The 20,298-nt window shown below is 50.9% G+C and overlaps 1 protein-coding gene across 2 annotated transcripts in view; it reads left to right on the top strand.

Moving 5' to 3' along the window:
• PRKDC (protein kinase, DNA-activated, catalytic subunit) overlaps nt 1-20,298 on the top strand; it is a 149,203-nt gene that overhangs the window by 89,330 nt on the left and 39,575 nt on the right. For both annotated transcript variants that reach the window (XM_065895584.1, XM_065895585.1), the window contains exons 48-61: nt 233-352; nt 2,222-2,365; nt 3,645-3,796; nt 4,298-4,429; nt 5,389-5,500; nt 7,389-7,513; nt 7,625-7,774; nt 8,834-9,007; nt 9,527-9,625; nt 10,633-10,840; nt 12,683-12,872; nt 13,690-13,908; nt 17,222-17,334; nt 19,177-19,308. In XM_065895584.1, coding sequence (XP_065751656.1) covers nt 233-352; nt 2,222-2,365; nt 3,645-3,796; nt 4,298-4,429; nt 5,389-5,500; nt 7,389-7,513; nt 7,625-7,774; nt 8,834-9,007; nt 9,527-9,625; nt 10,633-10,840; nt 12,683-12,872; nt 13,690-13,908; nt 17,222-17,334; nt 19,177-19,308 — 2,070 coding nt within the window. The remainder of the gene's footprint in view (nt 1-232; nt 353-2,221; nt 2,366-3,644; nt 3,797-4,297; nt 4,430-5,388; nt 5,501-7,388; nt 7,514-7,624; nt 7,775-8,833; nt 9,008-9,526; nt 9,626-10,632; nt 10,841-12,682; nt 12,873-13,689; nt 13,909-17,221; nt 17,335-19,176; nt 19,309-20,298) is intronic.

Raw genomic sequence — 20,298 nt, 5'->3', positions numbered from 1 at the left:
GGCTGCAGTGTGGGTTCGCAGGCGCGCTGATCTTCCTGGTCTCGCTCGCCGCTGCTCGCCCTGTCACGCTGAGAGCGAGCGGTTCACATCGAAGCCTAAACCGGGTTCTGTCTCAGACACGTGATGTCTTGTCACCCGTCTCCTGCCCTGTCATTGTTGTCTCATAGTGTCAAAATACGAAGCTGTTTGGTTCCACTTCCTTACTGAAGTAATTTTGAGTGTATTATTTCAGGGTTCAGTGCCAAGAAGTCTTCCTCCATGGATGAAATTTCTTCACGACAAACTAGGAAATCCGTCAGTATCATTAAATATCCGTCTCTTCTTAGCCAAGCTTGTTATTAATACAGAGGAAGTAAGTAATTTATGATTTCTTTAAAAATTCTTTGCAATTACATGCATCTACTTAAAAAAAATGCCCACAGTGAAGAAAGACGTAAAGGGTCAGAGCGTGGCGTTACTCTCTGAGTCAGTTCGCCAGCTTGTGTCATTTGCGCAGCATCAGTCTTCTGTCATTTTCTTGTAAAACACGTAAATTAAATTCTTTCGAGTTAGAAGTGACCTGTGTTAGGAAGTATATGTGTTGGCAGTTTTCTTACGGCTGCCAGCCTTCCTGGTTTACAGCAGCAAAGAAAGTGGGGAAAGATTCCCGGTAACTCATATCATTGCTGTGTTTATCCGTTGGAGAGGGGGCTGTGCAAAGGCAGAGGGAGCTGCTGAAGGGGGCTGGGAGGAGGGCCCTCCCAGGCAGCGGACGGCAAGCCCCTCAAGGCCCTCAAGCGGAGAAGAGGCCTGGCCTGGGGCTGCAGCAGGGCCCCTCCCTCAGGGTCACACTTGATTTCTAGTTGCGGGGCTCAGGCAACAGAAACCACGAGCCTGTTTGCGCTGGAGCCAGAAGCCCAAGGCCAGGGTGTCGGCTGGGTGGTTCCTGCTGAAGCTGTGACTGGGCCTCTCTCAGCCGCTGGGGGCTGCGGGCATCTCTTGGCCTGTGGGTGGTCTTCTCCCTCGGTGTGCACACCTGCCTCGTGTAAAAGTTTCCCTTTTCATAAAGACACTGTTACTTAGGGTTAAGGCCCACCCTGATGATTTTCTTTTTAACTCGACGATCTTCCAAGACCCCATTTCTAAATAAGGTCACATTTACAGATACGGGGAGTTAGGAGGACCTCGGCATCCTTTTGGGGCTCACAGTTCAGCCCACAGTACTTGGGGTTCACACATGATTTCCAGCTGGTGCTGCTGTAGGTGCTGACTTGATGGCTGGCAGAAGGGAGCTGGTGTCTGGTTTTTGGTTCGATAAGGGGGCTGCTAAGCTGTGCTTACACGTGTGGCATGAGGTACCCCTGGAATCACTGCAGGTGGCCCTGCAGCATCGCACACTCCCAGAGCTCGGGAACAGTGGGGGGCCCATTGTCCTGTGGAACGAAAGATGAGAACTTGTGTTTACAGCTGTTTTTAAAGCTTGAGCCTTAAATTTATCCTTTTCTTACAGTTTAATAATATAGGAAAGAAGTTTATATTTTAAATTTATAAATAAGCCAGTAGACATACGTGGAGAGTATAAACTTTTTTTTAACCTATGGAGTACATGATCAGAAACAATTTGCGACCACACAGATTTAAGCTGTGAGAGTAGATGAGAAAACATTTGGGAAAAGAAGGTGGCAGAGGGGAAGAAGGTTGATAGTCTGAGTTACACTTCAGTCTGCAATTTCTGAAATAGATTAAATGGAATTTAGTATATGGAGATGCTTTGGATTTCAGAGATCTTGGGCATGTGTAGTATGTAGCAGAATGACTTCTACAGCATGGGAAGAAGTGAAAAAACAAATTAGCCTCATGCACCTAATTTTTATATTCTCCTTTCTAATTTACCCTGTGCATTCGCAGCCGGTAAAAGTAGGATCCTCCAGGGCTGCATGTTGCTCAGATGGGGAGAGGTTGGTGTAGCATGCCTTCGTTTTTATTTCTCCGAGCGTAGGTATAGCAGAAGGGTTTTAAGCAAAGAGCAGATCAATAAGAATCCGTTTCCTTTGAGCTGTGGTTTCAGGACCCATGAGGAAAGACTTCAGCTGAGAATCTCATCGAATTAAGCAGCATACTTGTTGGCATTTACACCTGTTTTGAATTTAGGTCGAGTCGTAACGTAGAATGACGTTCCTGAACTCACATCTTGGTTACTCAGGGCATTCCTGTGACATGTGACCTTTGAACTCTCACCTAGGTCTTCCGGCCTCACGCGAAGCACTGGATCGGCCCCCTGCTGCAGCTGGTGGTCTCTGAAAACAACGTTGGGGGCGGGATCCACTACATGGTGGTTGAGATCGTGGCCACGGTTCTTTCATGGACGGGAGTAGCAACTCCTGTGGTGAGAGCAGATGCGCCTTTGGTGTCCTCTCCCAGAGCAGCGCTGGACGTGATCCAGGCTCCTGTCCGTCCTCAGTGTTTCCAGCCTGGGTCATGCCCGTCTGCGCTGCTGCTGTCCCAGGCGGCTTCGTTTTACTGCCTCAGTTGTGTCTTGTTCGGTCTGCTTTCGTTAATTCCTCCAGCCTTGCTTTTAGTTTTAAGCTATCAGGTGTTTGTGCTGTTTTGCTTATTGCTTTAACTTGCTAGGAACTTGGAAACTGATCATTGGTTTATTAAAAGTATGTGTAAAATAAACGTCTGTAGACCCTGAGTGTGAGGTTCGGAAAAGGCCTCCTCTGACTGAGGTCACGAGCCTCTGGCATTCGTCTTGCCAGCCTCCCTGCTCCCAGAGTGTGACGGTGGCCTGTGATGGCTGAGATTGCTAAGGAAGTGCCCCTGGAGAAGGGCACCGGCCAGTCCTGACGTAGTGCGGGTCTGTGTGCTGGAGCTCTGCCCGCTGGCTTAAAGACATCAGCACTAACAGTGTCCAGAGTCCTCATGGAAAGATGTCCTGGGATGGCCCTAATTAAACATAACGTGTGTCCACGGAGCTGTCCCATGTGTTTGTGTCGGGATGTGCCCGTCTCATTTCGCAGCAAACCAAGTCTAACTGAGGAGCCATTGAAAGAGGTTGATGCAGACGTCAGGCGTTCAGCTGGGCTGGGAGAGTGAGCTGCCAGGTGTCAGGATAACTGATTAGAGCACCAGCCAGGGTGAAAGTCACAGTGAACCTTTCACCACTCGTTGCAATAGTCTGAGCAAGAGGCTGAAACCAGAGGAAGCGCGTCTTCCCTCCCCATGACACCCATTCCCTGCACCCCATGGAACAGCCTCCCCGGTCAAGGGTCAGGGGGCCAGCACAGATGTGGGTGTCATCTCATGGTAGAGGGAGCCCCAGCGGAAAGGCTCCAGCAGTTTGGTGGGACCCTGGGGTTGGGAGGAACGCAGTGGGTGGGGGGGGGGGGCATCTTCCGCATAGGGAGGTCCCAGCAGAGGCCCTCGGAAGGGTATGAGTGTCTGGCGGGGGCAGGGGTGCTGCAGGGCCCTGGTGGCCTCTCCGCCTGCTGGGTGGAGGCCCGCTAGGTAAAGCCTTCGAGTTACAGTCGCACAGGTGGCTTTTAACCACGAAGCAGACTCCTCACTGAATGCCAGCTTTCTTTTATAAATCGACTTTCGGGTCAAAAAATGCTTTCCCAGAATGCAGTGCTATGTATTTACATAGAATTTCTGTACCTTTTTAGGGGGTCCCCAAAGATGAAGTGTTAGCAAATCGATTGCTTCATTTTCTAATGAAACACGTTTTTCATCAAAAAAGAGCTGTGTTTCGACATAACCTTGAAATTATAAAGACGCTTGTTGAGTGCTGGAAGGATTGCTTATCCATCCCTTACAGGTATAGATTGGCTAGATTTTGCGCTATCGTTTGAGGGTCTTTTACACCTAGCACGTTGTGCGCGATGGTTACGGTGAAAGTTGCTTGAATGGGTAGAAGGAGGAATGTGATCCGAAGTGGAACCTACAGGCAGGTGGAGCGTTGCCACTAATGCATGCAGGCTCCGCGTTCCTCACTAGAAGCACCTCTGGGCGGACGTCGCCTGCTGGTGTGGGGTTTACCCTGCCCTTCGCTGCCCCCCAGGGGTGATTCCTGCCGGGCACAACCTGGGGCAAGCTAAAACTGCCGGAAGCTGTCAGCCGAGGTGAGATTAGGACCAGCAATTAGATGGTAACTAGTACTTAGTGCCTGTGCTGCAAAGGCAGAGCAGCCTGGGTGTGGACCACGAGGGTGGGAAAAGGAGTATTTCTTACCCTGAAATTAGCCACAGAAAGTTTTATGTTTGTCTTCCGGCTTCTTACGTGTGACACGTTATACTGTTCCTTTATGCTCATGTTTCAGGTTAATGTTTGAAAAGTTTTCCAGTAAGGACCCTAATTCTAAAGACAATTCCATAGGAATTCAGTTATTAGGCATTGTAATGGCCAACGACCTGCCTCCATACGACCCAAAATGTGGCATAGAAAGTGTGAGGTAAGTGTCGTTTTCGGCTTGTTTCTGTTTTTGGTTAGAGTGCACCTGAATCGGACTGGAGACTGGAATATTGTTTAATGTTGGTAAATTTAAGGACTCGGACCCATGTTAAAAATATTTTGAAGAAATATGTTAGTGGAGTGAATGAGGGAAGTGAGTTTTCAAAAATTAGTGTGATTTTTTCACGTAGTTTTGGCAGACAAAGTGTTAGCTCTTTTTGTTATTTTCTGAAGTGACATTTTCACCCTTGATTCCTGAGAGCAGCATGAGCTCTGGAGAGCCTTCACGTCAGCGTCATGACCACGAAGCAGGTGGCCGGGCCCTGCTGCCCTTCGCTGCGGCCCTGCCACCGCTGCAGCCTCCGGCCCCTCATCGCCCGGGGGGGGGGTCCACATGGAGGGGCTTTAGCAGGACAGTCCTAACTGCACAGAGAGGAGGTGGGGTCCGTGCAGAGCTGGATGCTTGGTCGAGTCCATGTCTGCCGACATTTCCCGTCTCTTGGAAGTTCTTGCTCTCTCGTTGGTCCTCCAGGGTCAGCCTCTGCGGCACCGGGGGCGCCAGTCGCCTGGTGTCACGGATGGACGTGCGGCCCAACACAGGGTCAATGGGAAGTGGTTAACTTTTGGACAAGTGACTTCTCTGAGTTCACGTCCTGCTGTCGTGAGGCTGGGGAGCATCCCCCCCACCCCCGGGTCTCTGCGTGTCCTTCTCCTGTGGTATAGACACCTCTGACGGGGTCAGATCTCAGGTTGCAGCTGATTTCACTGCAGGCCCGGCAGGCCGAGCCTCCACGGCTGTGTCAGAGCTTCTGTGCCTCTGCACCTGGAGCCGCACAGGTGTTCTGGGCCCCTGTTCAGGTGCCGTTCATCTCTGGGCGTGGGGAGTAAAGTCGTGATACGCTTCTGTCAGACGACGGGATGGGTGGTGTTATGCTTACTTACTTTCTACATTTGTCATAGATACTTCCAGCCTCTGGTCAACAACATGTCCTTTGTCAAATATAAAGAGGTGTACGCGGCAGCAGCAGAAGTTCTGGGACTTATTCTTCGAGACCTCACCGGGAGAGAGAAGGTGAGTGTGTTGTGCACTTTTATATAAATACTCGTTTTTCAGTTTTGACTTGACACGGCCCTTGATACTTGTAGCCTCTACACTAGGAAACCAAAGTGGGCATTCTGGATTTATTACGATTTTACTCTCTTTCCTACTATGTACAGTGCTCAGTTTTTTAAAAAGACGTGATTTTTTTTTTATTTCGGACTCTTGGAAACTTGGCAAAGCATGTAAAGGTGGTAACTTTCTTTTTATTGTAAAAATCAGGATATGAGTATGTAAGCAGCTTTCACTCCTCTGAACTTGGCCTCAGGAGTCCCTTTTGGAGAAACTGCCCTGGTAGAGCCTTGCTGTGGTTCGGGCGGAGTAAACGGCTAGAGCCCTCCCCTTGTACTTCTGGACGTAATGTAGCTGTTGGGTAGGAGAGGGCTTCTCAGGGAAGGGCTCTCCATCTCTGCCCTGCCCACTCTGCACGACTGTGGGAAGGGCCTGGTTGCGTCTCTAACGTGCGGCACACATTCTCCATAAGTTATCATTAAGACGTGCGTAGAACCGCGTGGGCCCTGTATGGAAATGGCAGGCTGTAACTTACTACCGTGTGTCTGTCCCCCGTGGCTTAGCATGCTGGGGCCTGCAGAGCTGTCCCCCACGGTGACAAGACGCCGGGTTGCAGCCTGCCCAGGATGGCACGCTGGACCAGTCCTCGGCCCTTTGTCACTGCCTGCAGGACACTCTGCCCTCTCCTTCGCTGCCGTGTCTTCTCCCCCGGCCTCACGGCTTGAGAACTGCCTTTGCTCGTGGTCCCCAAATTCCTGTCTCCAGTCCCCTCCCCTCCTGCAAGGAGCCAGGACGAGGAGCGGCCTGGGAGAAGCCAGGGCGTCTCGAGGGCACCAAGGCCGCCCACAGTATATTGGACCCCTGCCCATTTCACCAGTAAGGCATTTATTTGGATTTAGAACATTTAGCAAAATTAAATTAAGCTAAAAGGAAATAGAACGCCCTCCCCCCCGCCAAGAAAATCAAACTTCACTTATAATTTATTTTCGGGACTACTAGCTATTTTTGTAAAATAAAAACATATTCAGATTCACAATCTTGTAACGATACGATCCTAATGTCCTTTAATGGTGGGTTTCAATTTACATAATACGCTTAATTTTCACCATGGGTGGAGCACATTACGGCAGAGCCCGGGCTTAATCTCTCATGACTTAAATTTCAACTTAATGGGAATGATAAACCCTCTCGTTTTACATAGTTCTTTTCTGAATATAAAATGGCATCATTGATTTAGTGTAGAAGTTTGGAAAGCAGAGTGGAACACAGAAGTAGGGGTCACACGTGTTCTGACCACTGACCAGCCTGGCCCCTGGACCGTGGGCTCCGGTCCCGAGCACCCCTGTGCCCCCTCATTGTTCCATGCCGTCAGGGTCCCGTGTTCTATGGACCAGCCTGGCCCCTGGACCGTGGGCTCCGCTCCCGAGCACCCCTGTGCCCCCTCATTGTTCCATGCCGTCAGGGTCACGTGTTCTATGGCTGGGCACTTACTCCCTGGTGGGCACAGGCTGTGGGGGAGCCGGGGACCTGTGGCGGGGGAAGGCAGGTGCAGGGGGATGGGCAGGGCACGTGCAGCTCGAGTTCTCTGAAACTGGTTTGACCAGAGACGTGAACACTAAGCACCGTTGAGTCGCTGGTTTTCATTCAGCTTCTCAAGTGACTTGCGGGCAGCGTTCTGGTGTCAGAAGGAAGTATAATCTTGATCGTTCTGATGCCTGGCGTGTGGCCACAGCCCCCTAGCCTCTGGAGGTGCCCAGCGCTCAGAGCCCCCCGGGGCCTCCACCTTGTGACGCTGTACTTAACCGAAGTTCCCACCTGGTGTGTATTTGAGACAAGCTTAATCTTCCAGACGCTGGAGGAGTCTGTGTGTGAAATGGTGGTAAAGCAGTTGAAGCGGCATCAGCACACAGCGGAGGACAAGTTTATCGTGTGCTTGAACAGAGCCGCCAAGAACTTCCCTCCTCTCGCCGACAGGTGGGGGTCAGCGCCGCCTCCCTGCTCCTGCCTCGGGGCGGGGGGGGGGGTATGGGGGGTGGTGGTGGGGGTCAGCACCACCTCTCCTCACCGACCTTGCCCGCTGCCCAGGTTCATGAGCTCCGTGCTTCTCCTGCTGCCCCGGGCCCACGGTGTGATGAAGACGCTCTGCCTGGAGGTGGTGCTGTGTCGTGCAGACGAGAGGGCGGACCTGTACCTGCAGTTAGAGAGCAGGGGTTTCGCGCAGCTCATGAGGCACAGGTGAGTGCGTCCTCGGATGCAGCTGGCTCGTAAAACGTCCCTTTGCTCAGCCGTTCCCCTCCACTCAAGGCACTTGTAGGTTGTCGCTACGTGAGTGTGTGTTCCCTCTGCATCTGTGTCTTTTCTCGTCTTGCCTGTGTGCACATTTTTCCATAGTGATGAACCGTGTCGTTGTGTCCTGATTTTCTCCATTCAGTGCTTACTAAGTATCTGCTGTGTATAGAGCATTCAACTGGTGCTTATTTAAGCAGGTAGACACACGAGGAAGCAGGCGTGCACCGTCAGGACCCAGGCTGCACTTAACCCCCTGCTTGACACGCCAGTGCATGACTAGCACTTGAAGCCATTTTTTAAAGTCGTAACATCCTTTCTGTTTAGCTTATTTTGTTTGACATTGCCGGGTTTTTGAAAATGAACTTTTTATTTTGGAATAATCTTATTTTTACAGAAAAGGTAAGAGATAGTACGTAGGATTCCCACACACCTTTCACCAGGTTCCCCATCTTACATAATCACGGTGAGTTCGTCACAACCAAGGAGTTAACGTTAGTACATGTCTGTGAACAAGGCTGGACTTTATTTGCATTCAGCAGTTTCCTCACTGACGCCCTTTTTCTATTCTAGGATCCAGGCAAGATACCACGTTGTTAATTTACTTTTAATAATCTAGCCCGCGATAATTATTTTCAAGAATGTAATTTTTATATAAGTGTAGTATTACCTATAATATATATTTTTTTGTTTTTTTGCGGTACGCGGGCCTCTCACTGCTGTGGCCTCTCCCGTTGCGGAGCACAGGCTCCGGACGTGCAGGCTCAGCGGCCATGGCTTACGGGCCCAGCCGCTCCGCGGCATGTGGGCTCTTCCCGGACCGGGACGCGAACCCACGTCCCCTGCATTGGCAGGCGGGCTCTCAACCACTGTGCCACCAGGGAAGCCCTAATATCATATTTTGAAATACAGAACATCACAAAAAAGAAAAAGTTACCTGTCATATCTGAAAGTCTAGTAATAACAACTGTCGAATTTGTGTGTTTTTAAAAATCCCTCTTACCGTAGAGACGACGAGAGACAGAAAGTGTGTTTGGACATAATTTACAAGCTGATGGCAAGATTGAAGCCCGTGGAGCTCCGGGGACTCCTGAGCCCTGTGGCGGAGTTCCTGTCTCACCCCTCCGCTCTGTGCCGGGAGCAGATGTACAGTATCCTCATGTGGGTTCACGACAACTACCGGTGAGCTCCGCTCTGACAGTTTACGGCGCAGTCTTTGGGGGACCGTTTGGGTGCCTTTAGCAGTCTGGAACGATTAAGATGAATGATAAAGTATTTAAAAATATGTCATTAATAATTGAAACAAGTTTAGTGTATTGAAATATATCCTTACCTTAATTGATTTTGTGTTACCTGTGGGAAATATTCAGAGCGTGGCATTATGGGTTGAGCTGAAAGTGTAACTTGTTTCCATAGTTATCCCTTTACAGTCTGACAAGATTAAGGAAAGGGGCTGCTGGGATGTTTCCTCCTTTGGGGCTGCGACCACGCCACTCCTCATGGGGCCTCATGGGGCCTCTGTGGCCCTGTTCCCCCAGCCGCACCAAGGGCCCGTGTCAGGGTGCAGGTGCCGGAGGGTGGGTTTGGAAGTTCGCGGGAAGAGGCAGGTTTTGTTTCTTCAATTCTGGACAGTGCTCTTGGGGTTGAACAAAAGCAACAGAAGGAGCATCAATGGATTTGTCATTTTGTCACTTTTCTCAGAGATCCAGAGAGCCAGGCAGATGATGACTCCCAAGAAGTATTCAAGTTGGCGAAAGACGTGTTGATCCAAGGATTGACCGACGAGAATCCCGGCCTTCAGTATGTGCCCCTCCTGCAACAGCTGGGCTGGGCGGGCATACTCAGGGGGTCTCGTTCTTGGCCAGTGTGGGGTCTTTCAGAGGTGTTGGAAGCACATTTGCAGTATCAGCATTTTCTCTGCCTCTTGCTTCCATAGTGTGTGATAAAAATGTATTTCAAATCACATTAAGACCTAAAAATCCTGACACGTTACTTTAACATAAAAGCCTTGAAAAAGTGGCGCGGGTTCACACTCTCTCTGCTGTGCCGTGACGTACAGCATTTCAAGATGAGAAATCTGTAATAAAAAGTGGGTTATTGTTTCCCATTTAACCCAGAGTGAGGTCTCACTGTGTGTATCAGTATCGGGTGACATGTTTGCAGCCTTGGAAATTGGAGGGCGCTCCAGGGTGATCACACGTGGAGAGAGGACAGTTAGTTGTTCCCCCGAGGGCTAATTACGTTACACTGCATAAGGAGCAGTGTAGACTTCTTCGTATGATTCTGTATATCAGCGGACTTTTAACTGTGCTGGAATTTTTAATTCATTAAAAGTTGTATTTGGATTTCTTAAACCTTCACAAATTATAAAGCCTAATCTGGTTTTTAACCAGAATAGTTTGAATATTTTATATTCATATTATGTTTTGAATATTGTATAGCACTGACTTTTAGAGTGAATTGTCTTATTAGCAAGGCAATGAAGGACTATATATGTAATTTCTTTCAATGTTTTCTCAGTTTCAAAATATCTAATGTTGTATTCTCATCTTTGGAAACTTGCCAGGTAAGAGATGAGAATAACACCACCTAGTTTCACCTCTTGCTAAATAATGCTAACATTTTGGAATCTTTCTCCCCTTCAGCACATACATTGTTTGTAAGTCAGCTTACCCTGTTGACACAGTTTTGCCTATGGTTGCCCTGCGTTGAGCTCTGGGCGGGGGCGGTGGGGGGGCGGCAGGAGATGCCTTCCCTGCTGGGCACACGTACAGGCCTCCTTCTCTTCTTTCCTCTCTGCCCTTCAGATTAATGATTCGGAACTTCTGGAGCCACGAAACTAGGTTGCCGTCCAACACCTTGGACCGCTTGCTGGCCCTAAATTCCTTATATTCCCCGAAGATAGAAGTGCGCTTCTTAAGTTTAGCGACAGATTTTCTGCTTGAAATGACCAGCGTGAGCCCCGACTTCCGTAGTCCCGTGTTCGAGCACCCTCTGTCGGAGTGTGAGTTTCAGGTGAGCTCTCACCCCTGTGATCTGAGCTTTCCCTGCCTGTTGCTCAGCAGACATTGTCCACTAGTGTTAAATGCCTTCCTCTTTTCTTTAATTGAGGTATAAATGAAGTATAGCATTGGATTAGTTTCAGGTGTACGTGGTAATGATTCGGTGTTTGTATGTATTACAAAGTCACCACCACAATAAATCCAGTTAACATCCGTCACCTCCCAGTTACACATTTTCTTCTTGTGATGAGAACTTGCAAGCTCTACTCTCTCAGCAGCTTTCAAATACGCAGCAGTCACCATGTGTACATTGTACCCCAGGACTTACTTCTTTTATAGCTGGAGGTTTGTATCTTTTGACCCCCTTTACCCATTTCTCCCATCCCCTACCCCTCACCACCAGTCTGCTCTCTGTTTTTATAAGCTTGGTTTGTTTTTTGTTCCAGATTCTACATATGAATAAGACCATACAGTATTTGTCTTTCTCTCTGACTTATTTCTTGTAGCCTTCAAGGTCCATCCATGTTGTTGGCAAATGGCAGGATGTCATTGTTTTTCAGGGCTGAGCAGTATTTCATTGTGTGTGCGTGTCTGTGTGTGTGTGTGCGTGTGTGTGTATGTACACCACATCTTCTTTATCCATTCATCTGGCGATGGACCCTTAGGTTGTTCCCATGTCTAGGCTATTGTAAATAGTGCTGCTATGAACATTAGGGTGCCTGTATCTTTTTTTTTTTTTTTTGCTGCGTTGGGTCTTTGTTGCCGCGTGCAGGCTTTCTCTAGTTGCGGTGAGTGGGGCCTACCCTTCGTTGTGGTGCGCGGGCTTCTCATTGCAGTGGTGTCTCGTTGCGGAGCACGGGCTCTAGGCCTGTGGGCTTCAGTAGTTGTGGCACACGGGCTCAGTAGCTGTGGCTCGCGGGCTTAGTTGCTCCACGGCATGTGGGGTCTTCCCGGACCAGGGCTCAAACCCGTGTTCCCTGCACTGGCCGGCGGATTCTTAACCACTGTGCCACCAGGGAAGTCCTAGGTTGCCTGTATCTTTTCAAATTAGTGTTTTCGTTCTCTTTGGATAAATACACAGGCGTGGAATTGCTGGATCGTATGGTAGTTGTATTTTAAGTTTCCTGAGGAAGCTCCACAGTTTTCCACAGTGGCTGCACCAGCTTACAGCCCCAACAGCAGTGCACAGGGCCCCCTTCTGATGACAGCCATCCTGACAGGTGCGAGGTGATGTCTCGCTGTGCTTTGGTCGGCGTTGCCCTGACGACCAGCGTGCTGGCTTCCTGATGTTATTTGGAATCCACGCACGTTCTTCCTGAGACAGCGCCTGTGCGTCACTCTGCACGCGGCGCACCCTCGTCCCTTCAGCCTCCACGTAGCTGTTCCTCTCTCCCCTCCCGCCACCCCCGTAGATGCCCGTTGGCGCCTCGGCCCAGCAGCCGCGGTGGCGCAGCCCCGTTGGCGCCTCGGCCCAGCAGCCCCAGCCCTCGGCCCAGAGCTCCTGGAGCAGAGCCCGCCCTGCCACCCCCGCGACCCTAGCGCCTGGCGGTCTGGGCGCCGGGTGGGGGCTGGGTGCTCAGAGGAGCTGAGGCGTTTCCTGAGGGTGGGCGTGAGCCTCTGGATGCAGAGTGTGGAGGAGTAGGAAAGGGTTTTTTCCTCCCCAGGACTGATGGGCTTGTCTAGTTGGCAGATAACTGTTCCGTTAAAACTCAGTTTGAAAAGGTTCTTAAGCTACTTCTCACAGAGACACATGAAGTTATAGTACGTACATGCTGATGGGACCATTAGATTTTAAATAAAGCATTTGAGTGTTGCCGAGAAGGGCCACTGCTTCACCTGAAACTCTCGTGTGCAGGAGTATTCTATTGATCCCGACTGGCGCTGTCGGAGCACGGTCCTCACTCCGATGTTCCTGGAGACCCAGGCCTCCCAGAGTGCGCTCCAGACCCGGACGCAGGATGGGCCCCTCTCGGCTCGGCGGGGGCTGGCCGGGCAGGTCCGGGCCACCCAACAGCAGCTCGACTTCACACCCACACAGAGTGCAGGTAACGCATCTGCCGCGAGGCGCCGGCTGTCGGGGCAGCAGGGACCCCCCAGAAGACATGAAGGAGGAGGGGGGCTGAGTTCCTGGAGGGCAGACTCGGGGGGTGGGTGGGGACAGGAGTCCCGTGGGGACAGTCCTGGGGGTGGAGGTGGGGACGGCCGCTCAACCAGCAGGCATGCTGGGCGCTTAGAAGCGTGGAGTCCGATGGGCGTCCTGTGTCCACCACAGCCAAGAAAGGGAAGAAAAGGGTTATTTCTGATTGGAGAAAGCAGGAAGAGTCTTAGTACGTGTACGTTTTGGTTTCGTTTAGTGCATCATGTTTAAAACCCCTTATTACCTCAGAAGCAAAGCAGAGCTAAACCAGATTCATCTCCTGTGTTTGTAGTTCATTAAACTTTCCTTTCTCAAATGAGTCAGCTGGTTCCTTTGATCAGCAGAGTACAAGTTGTAGAGTGAAATCCCCAAGTGGTTTTATGTAAATTCTTCAGTGCTTTTCCTTCGTGGGATTTCTTCACATTTCTGTTGGTTCTAGAAATAGGAGTGATTTGGACAGTTAGTGTGGAACTTTTATGACACTGATGCTAGAAATCACGGACCTTAGTACCTTGTTGCAGACACAAAGTATCGTTCTTAGGAGCAGGTGACATGTCTCCCACTTCTCACGTTGAGGACACGGGAGCCCGCCGCCCGGGTCTTACCGCGGGGACCTGGCCGGCTCCCGTATTGGTCACTGCTGCCAGGCGGCGGCCTCTGCTCTCGAGCGGCGTGTCCGCGGCGTGTCCCCGCTGCCCTGACGCGCCTGTCACGCCTGTTTGCAGGGGGAGGAGGCTCCTGCCACTGGCTGACGGGGGGCAGCATTGACCCGCTGGGGGACGGCTCGGCCCCCGCCACTGAGTCCTCGCCCTCGTCCTCGTCCTTGCTGTTTGCCCACAAGAGGCCTGAGGGGTTGCGCGGGGCAGCCCCAAAGTCAGTGGGACCCGACTTTGGGAAGAAAAGGCTGCGCCTCCCAGGGGACGAGGTGGACAACGGAGCAAAAGGTAGGCGGTCGCTGAGGTGTGTTGAAACGCGCGCCTCCGTGAGCCTGTGGCTGTCCCCGCGTCCCGGCCCCCGCGTGGCGCCCAGCACTGTGGAAGCACGGTTCGGGGTCCAGAAAGCGGTTGAGTAAAGTGGGCTCAGCCCCGTCGCTTAGTGACTTTCTGGAAGTTTAGGGGTCACAAGAGGAGGTAGGATGTGGAGGCTGAGCCTCAGATAGTTGAGGTCCGGATGGGGTGGAGAGGGGTCAGGCCAGGCCTGGACGGTGGGGAGTGAGGACACAGGCGGTCAGCTCGGGGCCGGGGCGGGGGCAGGTAAGGAGGCTGACGGGGTGGGCTGGGGGCCCTGGGAGGAGCCCCGGCTCAGGCGGGGAGCCAGCAGACAGGCCAGCGCCTCAGACTCGCGGGAAGCGATGGCATCCGCCCTCGGCCAGGTCCCTCGTGCGACTTCTACAGCTCCGGTTGGCGTTTTTATTGCCCCTTTCCTTTGGGTCTCAGTCACTCTCTCTGGCTCTGCGTCCCCAGCCCTCGCCCGCCCCGCACCCACTCGTGGGAAGCGCGTGCCCTAGCCCTGGGCTCACCCACGTGCCTGAGCAGTTCACGCCTGAGCTGGGGTCACGTGGGCCTCTTTTCCTGTCTCGTGCAGTAATTTTTCCTGGGTAGTAATGGCTACTTTCTTTCTTTTTTATTGAAGTGTAGTTGGTTTACAGTGTTGCACGAGTCTCTGCTGTACGGCACAGTGACTCGCTTACACACACAGAGATGTTCTTTTTTTATATTCTTTTCCGTTATGGTCTATCACAGGGCATTGAGTGTATGACTGTTTTCTTTTTCTTTTTTTACTTCTACCAACTTTATTTGCCAGGTGTCAGCCATTCAGGTTTCTAAACCAACAGACTTCTTTTCATATTTATATTTTTATAATTATGAAATATTTCAGATATAGACAAAATAAAAATAATATATTTGACATTCCTATATCCACAGCCAGGCTTTACCAAATTTAACTTTTGCCACAATTATTTCAGTTAAAGAAAAAACCCTAAACAAAAACTCTCCCAAATTGTATTTCACTCCCCTCCATAATCTTCCCAGAGGTAATCTTCGGTCCTGAATTTTGTGTAGCTCATTTCCACAGATAATTTATGTACTTTTATTCATAACTTATATTCATAAAAAAAGTAAGGCATTGCTCTGCATGTTTTATAAAATATTATAAAATGTTTCTATTTTCTACATGCACACTTTTTGTTCAATATTGTTTATCCATATTGATACACATAGCACAAGTTTCTTTTAAATCATTGCATAGGATTCAGTAGAATGAATATACAAGAGACTGTCAATACTCTGTTTATGAACATTTCGGGTTTTTTTTTTTTCTTTTCTTCCCCTTTCCTTTTTTTTTCTTTTCTTTTTTTCTTTTCGCTCATTATTTCGAACAAAGTTACAGGAGCAGCTTCCTGTGTACATGACTATTTTCTTTAGCTGTTTGGCTTTCTACACATTTGTCCCCTAGTTTCCTCTGAGTTGCACAGCTGTTGTCTGTGTGAAATCTCCCTTGAGCCTCCGAGTGCTGCGTCCAGGCTGCTGGCCCCGGACTGTCCTTCCTCGGTCTGGTCCTCCTTCCTGGGGGGCACCTCCCCGGAGACCTTCCAGGGTAGGGGTCAGCACGGTGGCTCTTGTGACGCGATGCTATTCACTGCTTTGCAGGCACTGGTGCTTGTGGGGACAGAGCTCTGGGCTCTGAGGAGCCTGGTGTGGCCTCGTCATGGTCCTTTGTGAGGACAGGGTCTTTACTCTGGGGATGCTCTCAGGATCTTCTCTTTAAGACCAGTTTTAGGAAACGTCACAAAAGGGTCCTTAGGTGCAGGTCTGTTTTAGTCCATTTTCCTGGGCTTGAGGAAGGCCCTTTCAGGCTGCTAACTCCTGTTTTCCGGTTCTGGAATATTTTTGCTTGGGTGATTTTGTTTGTTTGTCTGTTTTGTTTTTGTTTTTCATTGCTCTAGACATTTTATTTTATTTATTTTTTTAAAAAATTTATTGAAGTATAGATTTACAACGTTGTGTTAATTTCTACTGTACAGCAAAGTGATTCAGTTACGCATATATGTGTATCTATATACGTTCTTTTTTGTGTTCTTTTCCATTATGAAAAGGGTTCCGTCCTCTCCCGTGGATGATTTTGATGATGATTTCCAAGTGTCAGTTTTCTCTTTTTGGGATTCTGTTTGACTATCAGACCTAATGGATTAGCCTTCTAATTTTCTGTTTTTACCCTTTTAAAAAAATATATTTTATTTATTTTTAAATTTTGACTGCGTTGGGTCTTAGTTGTGGCATGTGGGACGTTGAGGCACACGGGATCTCTTGTTGAGGTGCGTGGGCTCACTAGCTGCGGCGCGTGGGCTTAGTTGCCGCCCGCCCCCCCGCCCCCCCGCCCCCCCGCCATGTAGGATCTTAGTTCCCCGACCAGGGATCGAACCCGTGTCCCCTGCCATGGAAGGTGGATTCTTTACCACTGGACCACCAGGGAAGTCCCTGTTTTTACCCTTTTCGTTCTCTATTCTGGGGCATGTCTTCAACCTTATCTTCTAACCTATGCTTTCAAGTGATGACATCCTGTTTTTAGTTTCCATGAGCCTTTTTAGTCTCTGAACATCCCATCGGTCCACTGTTGCAATATCTACTCTGCTCTTTCTGATAAATGATCATTTTTTGAATTTCCTTCCTAGACGGCCTGCTTTCAGCTTTTGCTGTTTTGCTATAGTTTGGTTCTGTTTTTCCTATTTGAAGCTTTCCTCAAGCAACTGGTGGCTTCCGGCTTTAGCTGTGTTCCAGCCGGGGCGATAAACAGTGTCTGGAGGGGTGGCTGCACGTTGGGCGTGTGCTGACTGGCCTCCACCATGGCGCAGAAGCCCCCCTTTTGTGCTGGTTGGTCCCCTAGAGGCCAGATCTCCACCCTCCTGCCTGCAGGCCCAGGGCCTGGTGCCGGGGCGGCCCCGGATTCCAGGAGTCCTCACGGCCCCCAGGGTTTCTGCCCCAGCCTCGCGTCCCCGAGCCCTCTCCGCTGTCCCCGGGTGCTGTCTGGCCTCTGCCGGTTCTCTCCGCACGGCCGTCGGTCGGCACCGAGGCGGCACGACTTGCTGTTTGCCAGCTTCCCGAAGTGGTCAGCGGTTTCCTGTGCGGCTTTGTTTTGAGAACAAAACTAAGGGGAGGTAAAAGATGGAGCTCAGAGACAGCCTCGCTTTTGTGTCAGGGATTCTGGGGAGGAGGACAAAGTCGGCCGCGAATAACCAGCCTGTTTTCTGTTCTTCAGGTCCAGACAATCGGGCAGAAATATTGCGATTACGCAGACGGTTTCTAAAGGACCGAGAAAAACTGAGTTTGATTTATGCCAGGAAAGGTGTGGCTGAGCAAAAGCGAGAGAAGGTTTGTGTCTCTTTCTAGCATTTGATCAGAAATGGCTGTTGTCTGTCAGAGGACGTGTGCCGAGGACACAGGCTCCCTGTCGGTCTAGAGTCCGACTGTGGCGGCAGCCCACTGGGGGTCCCCTGAGCTGCTCCGGTCCGCCCTCCCCTCGGGGGCTGCTCTCTCTGGACAGACGGGCTTTCTCCACATGGTGGAGACGAGACCGCCCTTCCCCGTGGGGTCCTGCCTCCCAGCTTCAGCCCCTCTCGACGCCGAGGCCAGAGCCCTGACCCAGCTCGGGACCAGCAAGCCATTGTGAGCAGGGGGGTGTGCTGCTGGAGGTGCCACGGGGGTGGGCGAGGAGAAGGGCTGGGGCTGAGCTGCCCGCTGCAGCCACACGTGTGGCACGAACCGGTGGCTGGACGTTCCTCAAAATGTGGACGTGACGGGAGAGTTTGTGTAGCCCTGGCTCCAGTGCGAGATACAGATCAGTGATGATGCCCAGCTGTTACCGGGCCAGATTGTGAGTGAAAGCCCTGTCTTGTTCTAACTCAGCTTAAATCCTCAGCCACTTAACTTCCAAATTTGAGCACGGGGTGGTTAAATGGTTCCCCTGGGTCTCCTGTGGAAAGAAAACGTGCTTTCACCTCCCTCTCATCCCTGTAACTGTGGCAACCAGCGCAACTAATGCAACACTTCAGGCCTGTTGCCAACCCCATTCCACCGGAGGCATTTGAGCTGCGAGCCCCTCGTTCAGTCTGAATCCTGCCTGGGCTTCTGGGGAGCCAGGAGTGGGCTTGGGGGCATAGGCACTGGGCTGACCCCCGAGGGTCTCAGGGAGAGGGTGGGGATGACCCGCGCTCAGTGTTGGGCGCGCTCGCCAGCTGGGGGCGTGTCACCTGAGTGCTTGATGGCAGAGCTGTGGTCCGGTGTGTACAGCAGACAGAAAGAAGGGGCAGCGCCGGAAACTAACCAGGGGAGATGAGCACGCTGGGGAGCCTGTTAAAGAGGCTGGAGTGGGGGGCTCCGCAGAGACGGTCCCTGCGGAGGGAGCAGCTGCAGAGGTGCGTTCCCGGCAGCGTCGCATGGGCCCCGCGTGGGGAGAGCAGGGCCGGCAGGGTGGGGCTCATCGCGAGGTTTGTCAGACTGGAAACACAGCCTCTCGTTTATGGCTTTAAAAAGTTTTAAATCAAGTTCTCTGATTTCAGAGAAACTCAGATTTCTTTGTAATAAATATTTAAATAATCTTCACTGTTCATCTGACAGTGGTTTTTGTTCCAGATTTATCATTTGCCAGACTGGTAAAGCATAGTGACTAAACCGTCTTGGTTAGAAATTGTCATTGATTCACTTTTTTTTTGCAAGAGATTTTTTGATGAGGACCATTTTTAAAGTCTTTATTGAATTCATTACAATATTGCTTCTGTTTTCTGTTTTGGTTTTTTGGCCACGAGGCATGTGGGACCAGGGATCGAACCCGCACCCCCTGCATTGGAAGGCAAAGTCTTAACTGCTGGACCGCCAGGGAAGTCCCTGATTCACTTTTCTGTTAGTGGTGGGTGCTGACAGTTTCATAGCTCACACGCTACTGGTATTCGTTCTTTTTTTTTTTTTTGCGGTACGCGGGCCTCTCACTGCTGTGGCCTCTCCTGTTGTGGAGCACAGGCTCCGGACATGCAGGCTCAGCGGCCATGGCTCACGGGCCCAGCCGCTCTGCGGCATGTGGGATCTTCCCGGACCGGGGCATGAACCCGTGTCCCCTGCATCGGCAGGCGGACTCACAACCACTGCGCCACCAGGGAAGCCGGCTACTGGTATTCTTAACTGAGAATTCTAATCTTCCTCCGTTGCTAACGACTATAGGAGATGAAGAGTGAGTTAAAAATGAAGCACGAGGCCCACGTCGTCCTGTACAGAAGTTACCGTCGTGGAGACCTTCCTGACATCCAGATTCCGCACAGCAGCCTGATCACCCCCTTGCAGGCTGTGGCCCAGGTCGGTGCTGGAACCCACCTCATGCTCGCAGGGCTGCCTCTGTGCAGGGCAGAGGTGCTGATCTGTCCCACACGGTGGGCTCAGTGAAGGGCCTTGTCCCCAGTCATGGCTCTGCCGCTTCCTAGCTCTGTGAGACCCTGACACGGGGTACCATCGAGACACTTTGCTCTGGGCCCAGTGTCTCTGTGTGCCAGTCACACACTGAGTCTGTTTTTCTCACCAGTAATGTCAGTGGGAATGAAACAGTGTGTAAGTTGCTAAGTCACTTAAATCATTGATTATACAAAATCCTCTTTCTGGGGAGGATCAAGAGAGCTCTTTCGGGGAAGGATCGAGAGAGCGACAGTGGGATCAGTGTCCTTCTCTGGTAATTGTCTTATTAGCCGGGGATGGGGAGTACTTTTCTCAGCCATTCGGGGATAAGTGTACTGGGAGTGAGGGAAGTTTTCTCACTGAATTCTCTGACAGAAGCAGGATATTTATCCCTGCAAAGTCTGATCAAGGTTTCTTTGACTTTAATTGAAGTACTGTTTATAATCGAAGGGTATCATACATATCACGTAATACATGACTGTGCTGTAGGTGCTGAAACGTGATGCCTCATATTTTACGGCACTTAACTGGCAGTACTAATGTTGATGATAGTAATGGATTATGTCTGTGTAGCCCATACTGCTTGGTAAGATTTTTGTTTAAATAATTACAGAGTGACAGGAATTTGCAAAAATAGCCCAAGTCCTGTGTCCCCTCCCCCAGCTTCCCTCCGTGGGGACGGCTCACGTCACCGGAGCACCTGAGTGAGCCCCCAGTGTGACCAGATTGCAGACGCGCGAGTCCCACCACTTCCCCTGCGGCACTGTTGTGTGCGTGTGTGTGTGAGGTTCTGGGCCGCTTGTCCCACGTGCAGATTCACGTGTAGAGGAAGGAATTTGTACACAAGAGTCAGTGGGTGTAGACGTGGAAGCCCCCTGACAGACTAAGTGGACCCCA

This window comes from Phocoena phocoena, chromosome 17, assembly GCF_963924675.1.
Source record: "Phocoena phocoena chromosome 17, mPhoPho1.1, whole genome shotgun sequence".
In the NCBI taxonomy this organism is placed as follows: domain Eukaryota; kingdom Metazoa; phylum Chordata; class Mammalia; order Artiodactyla; family Phocoenidae; genus Phocoena; species Phocoena phocoena.
This window is presented reverse-complemented; position numbering and strand designations above follow the sequence as displayed.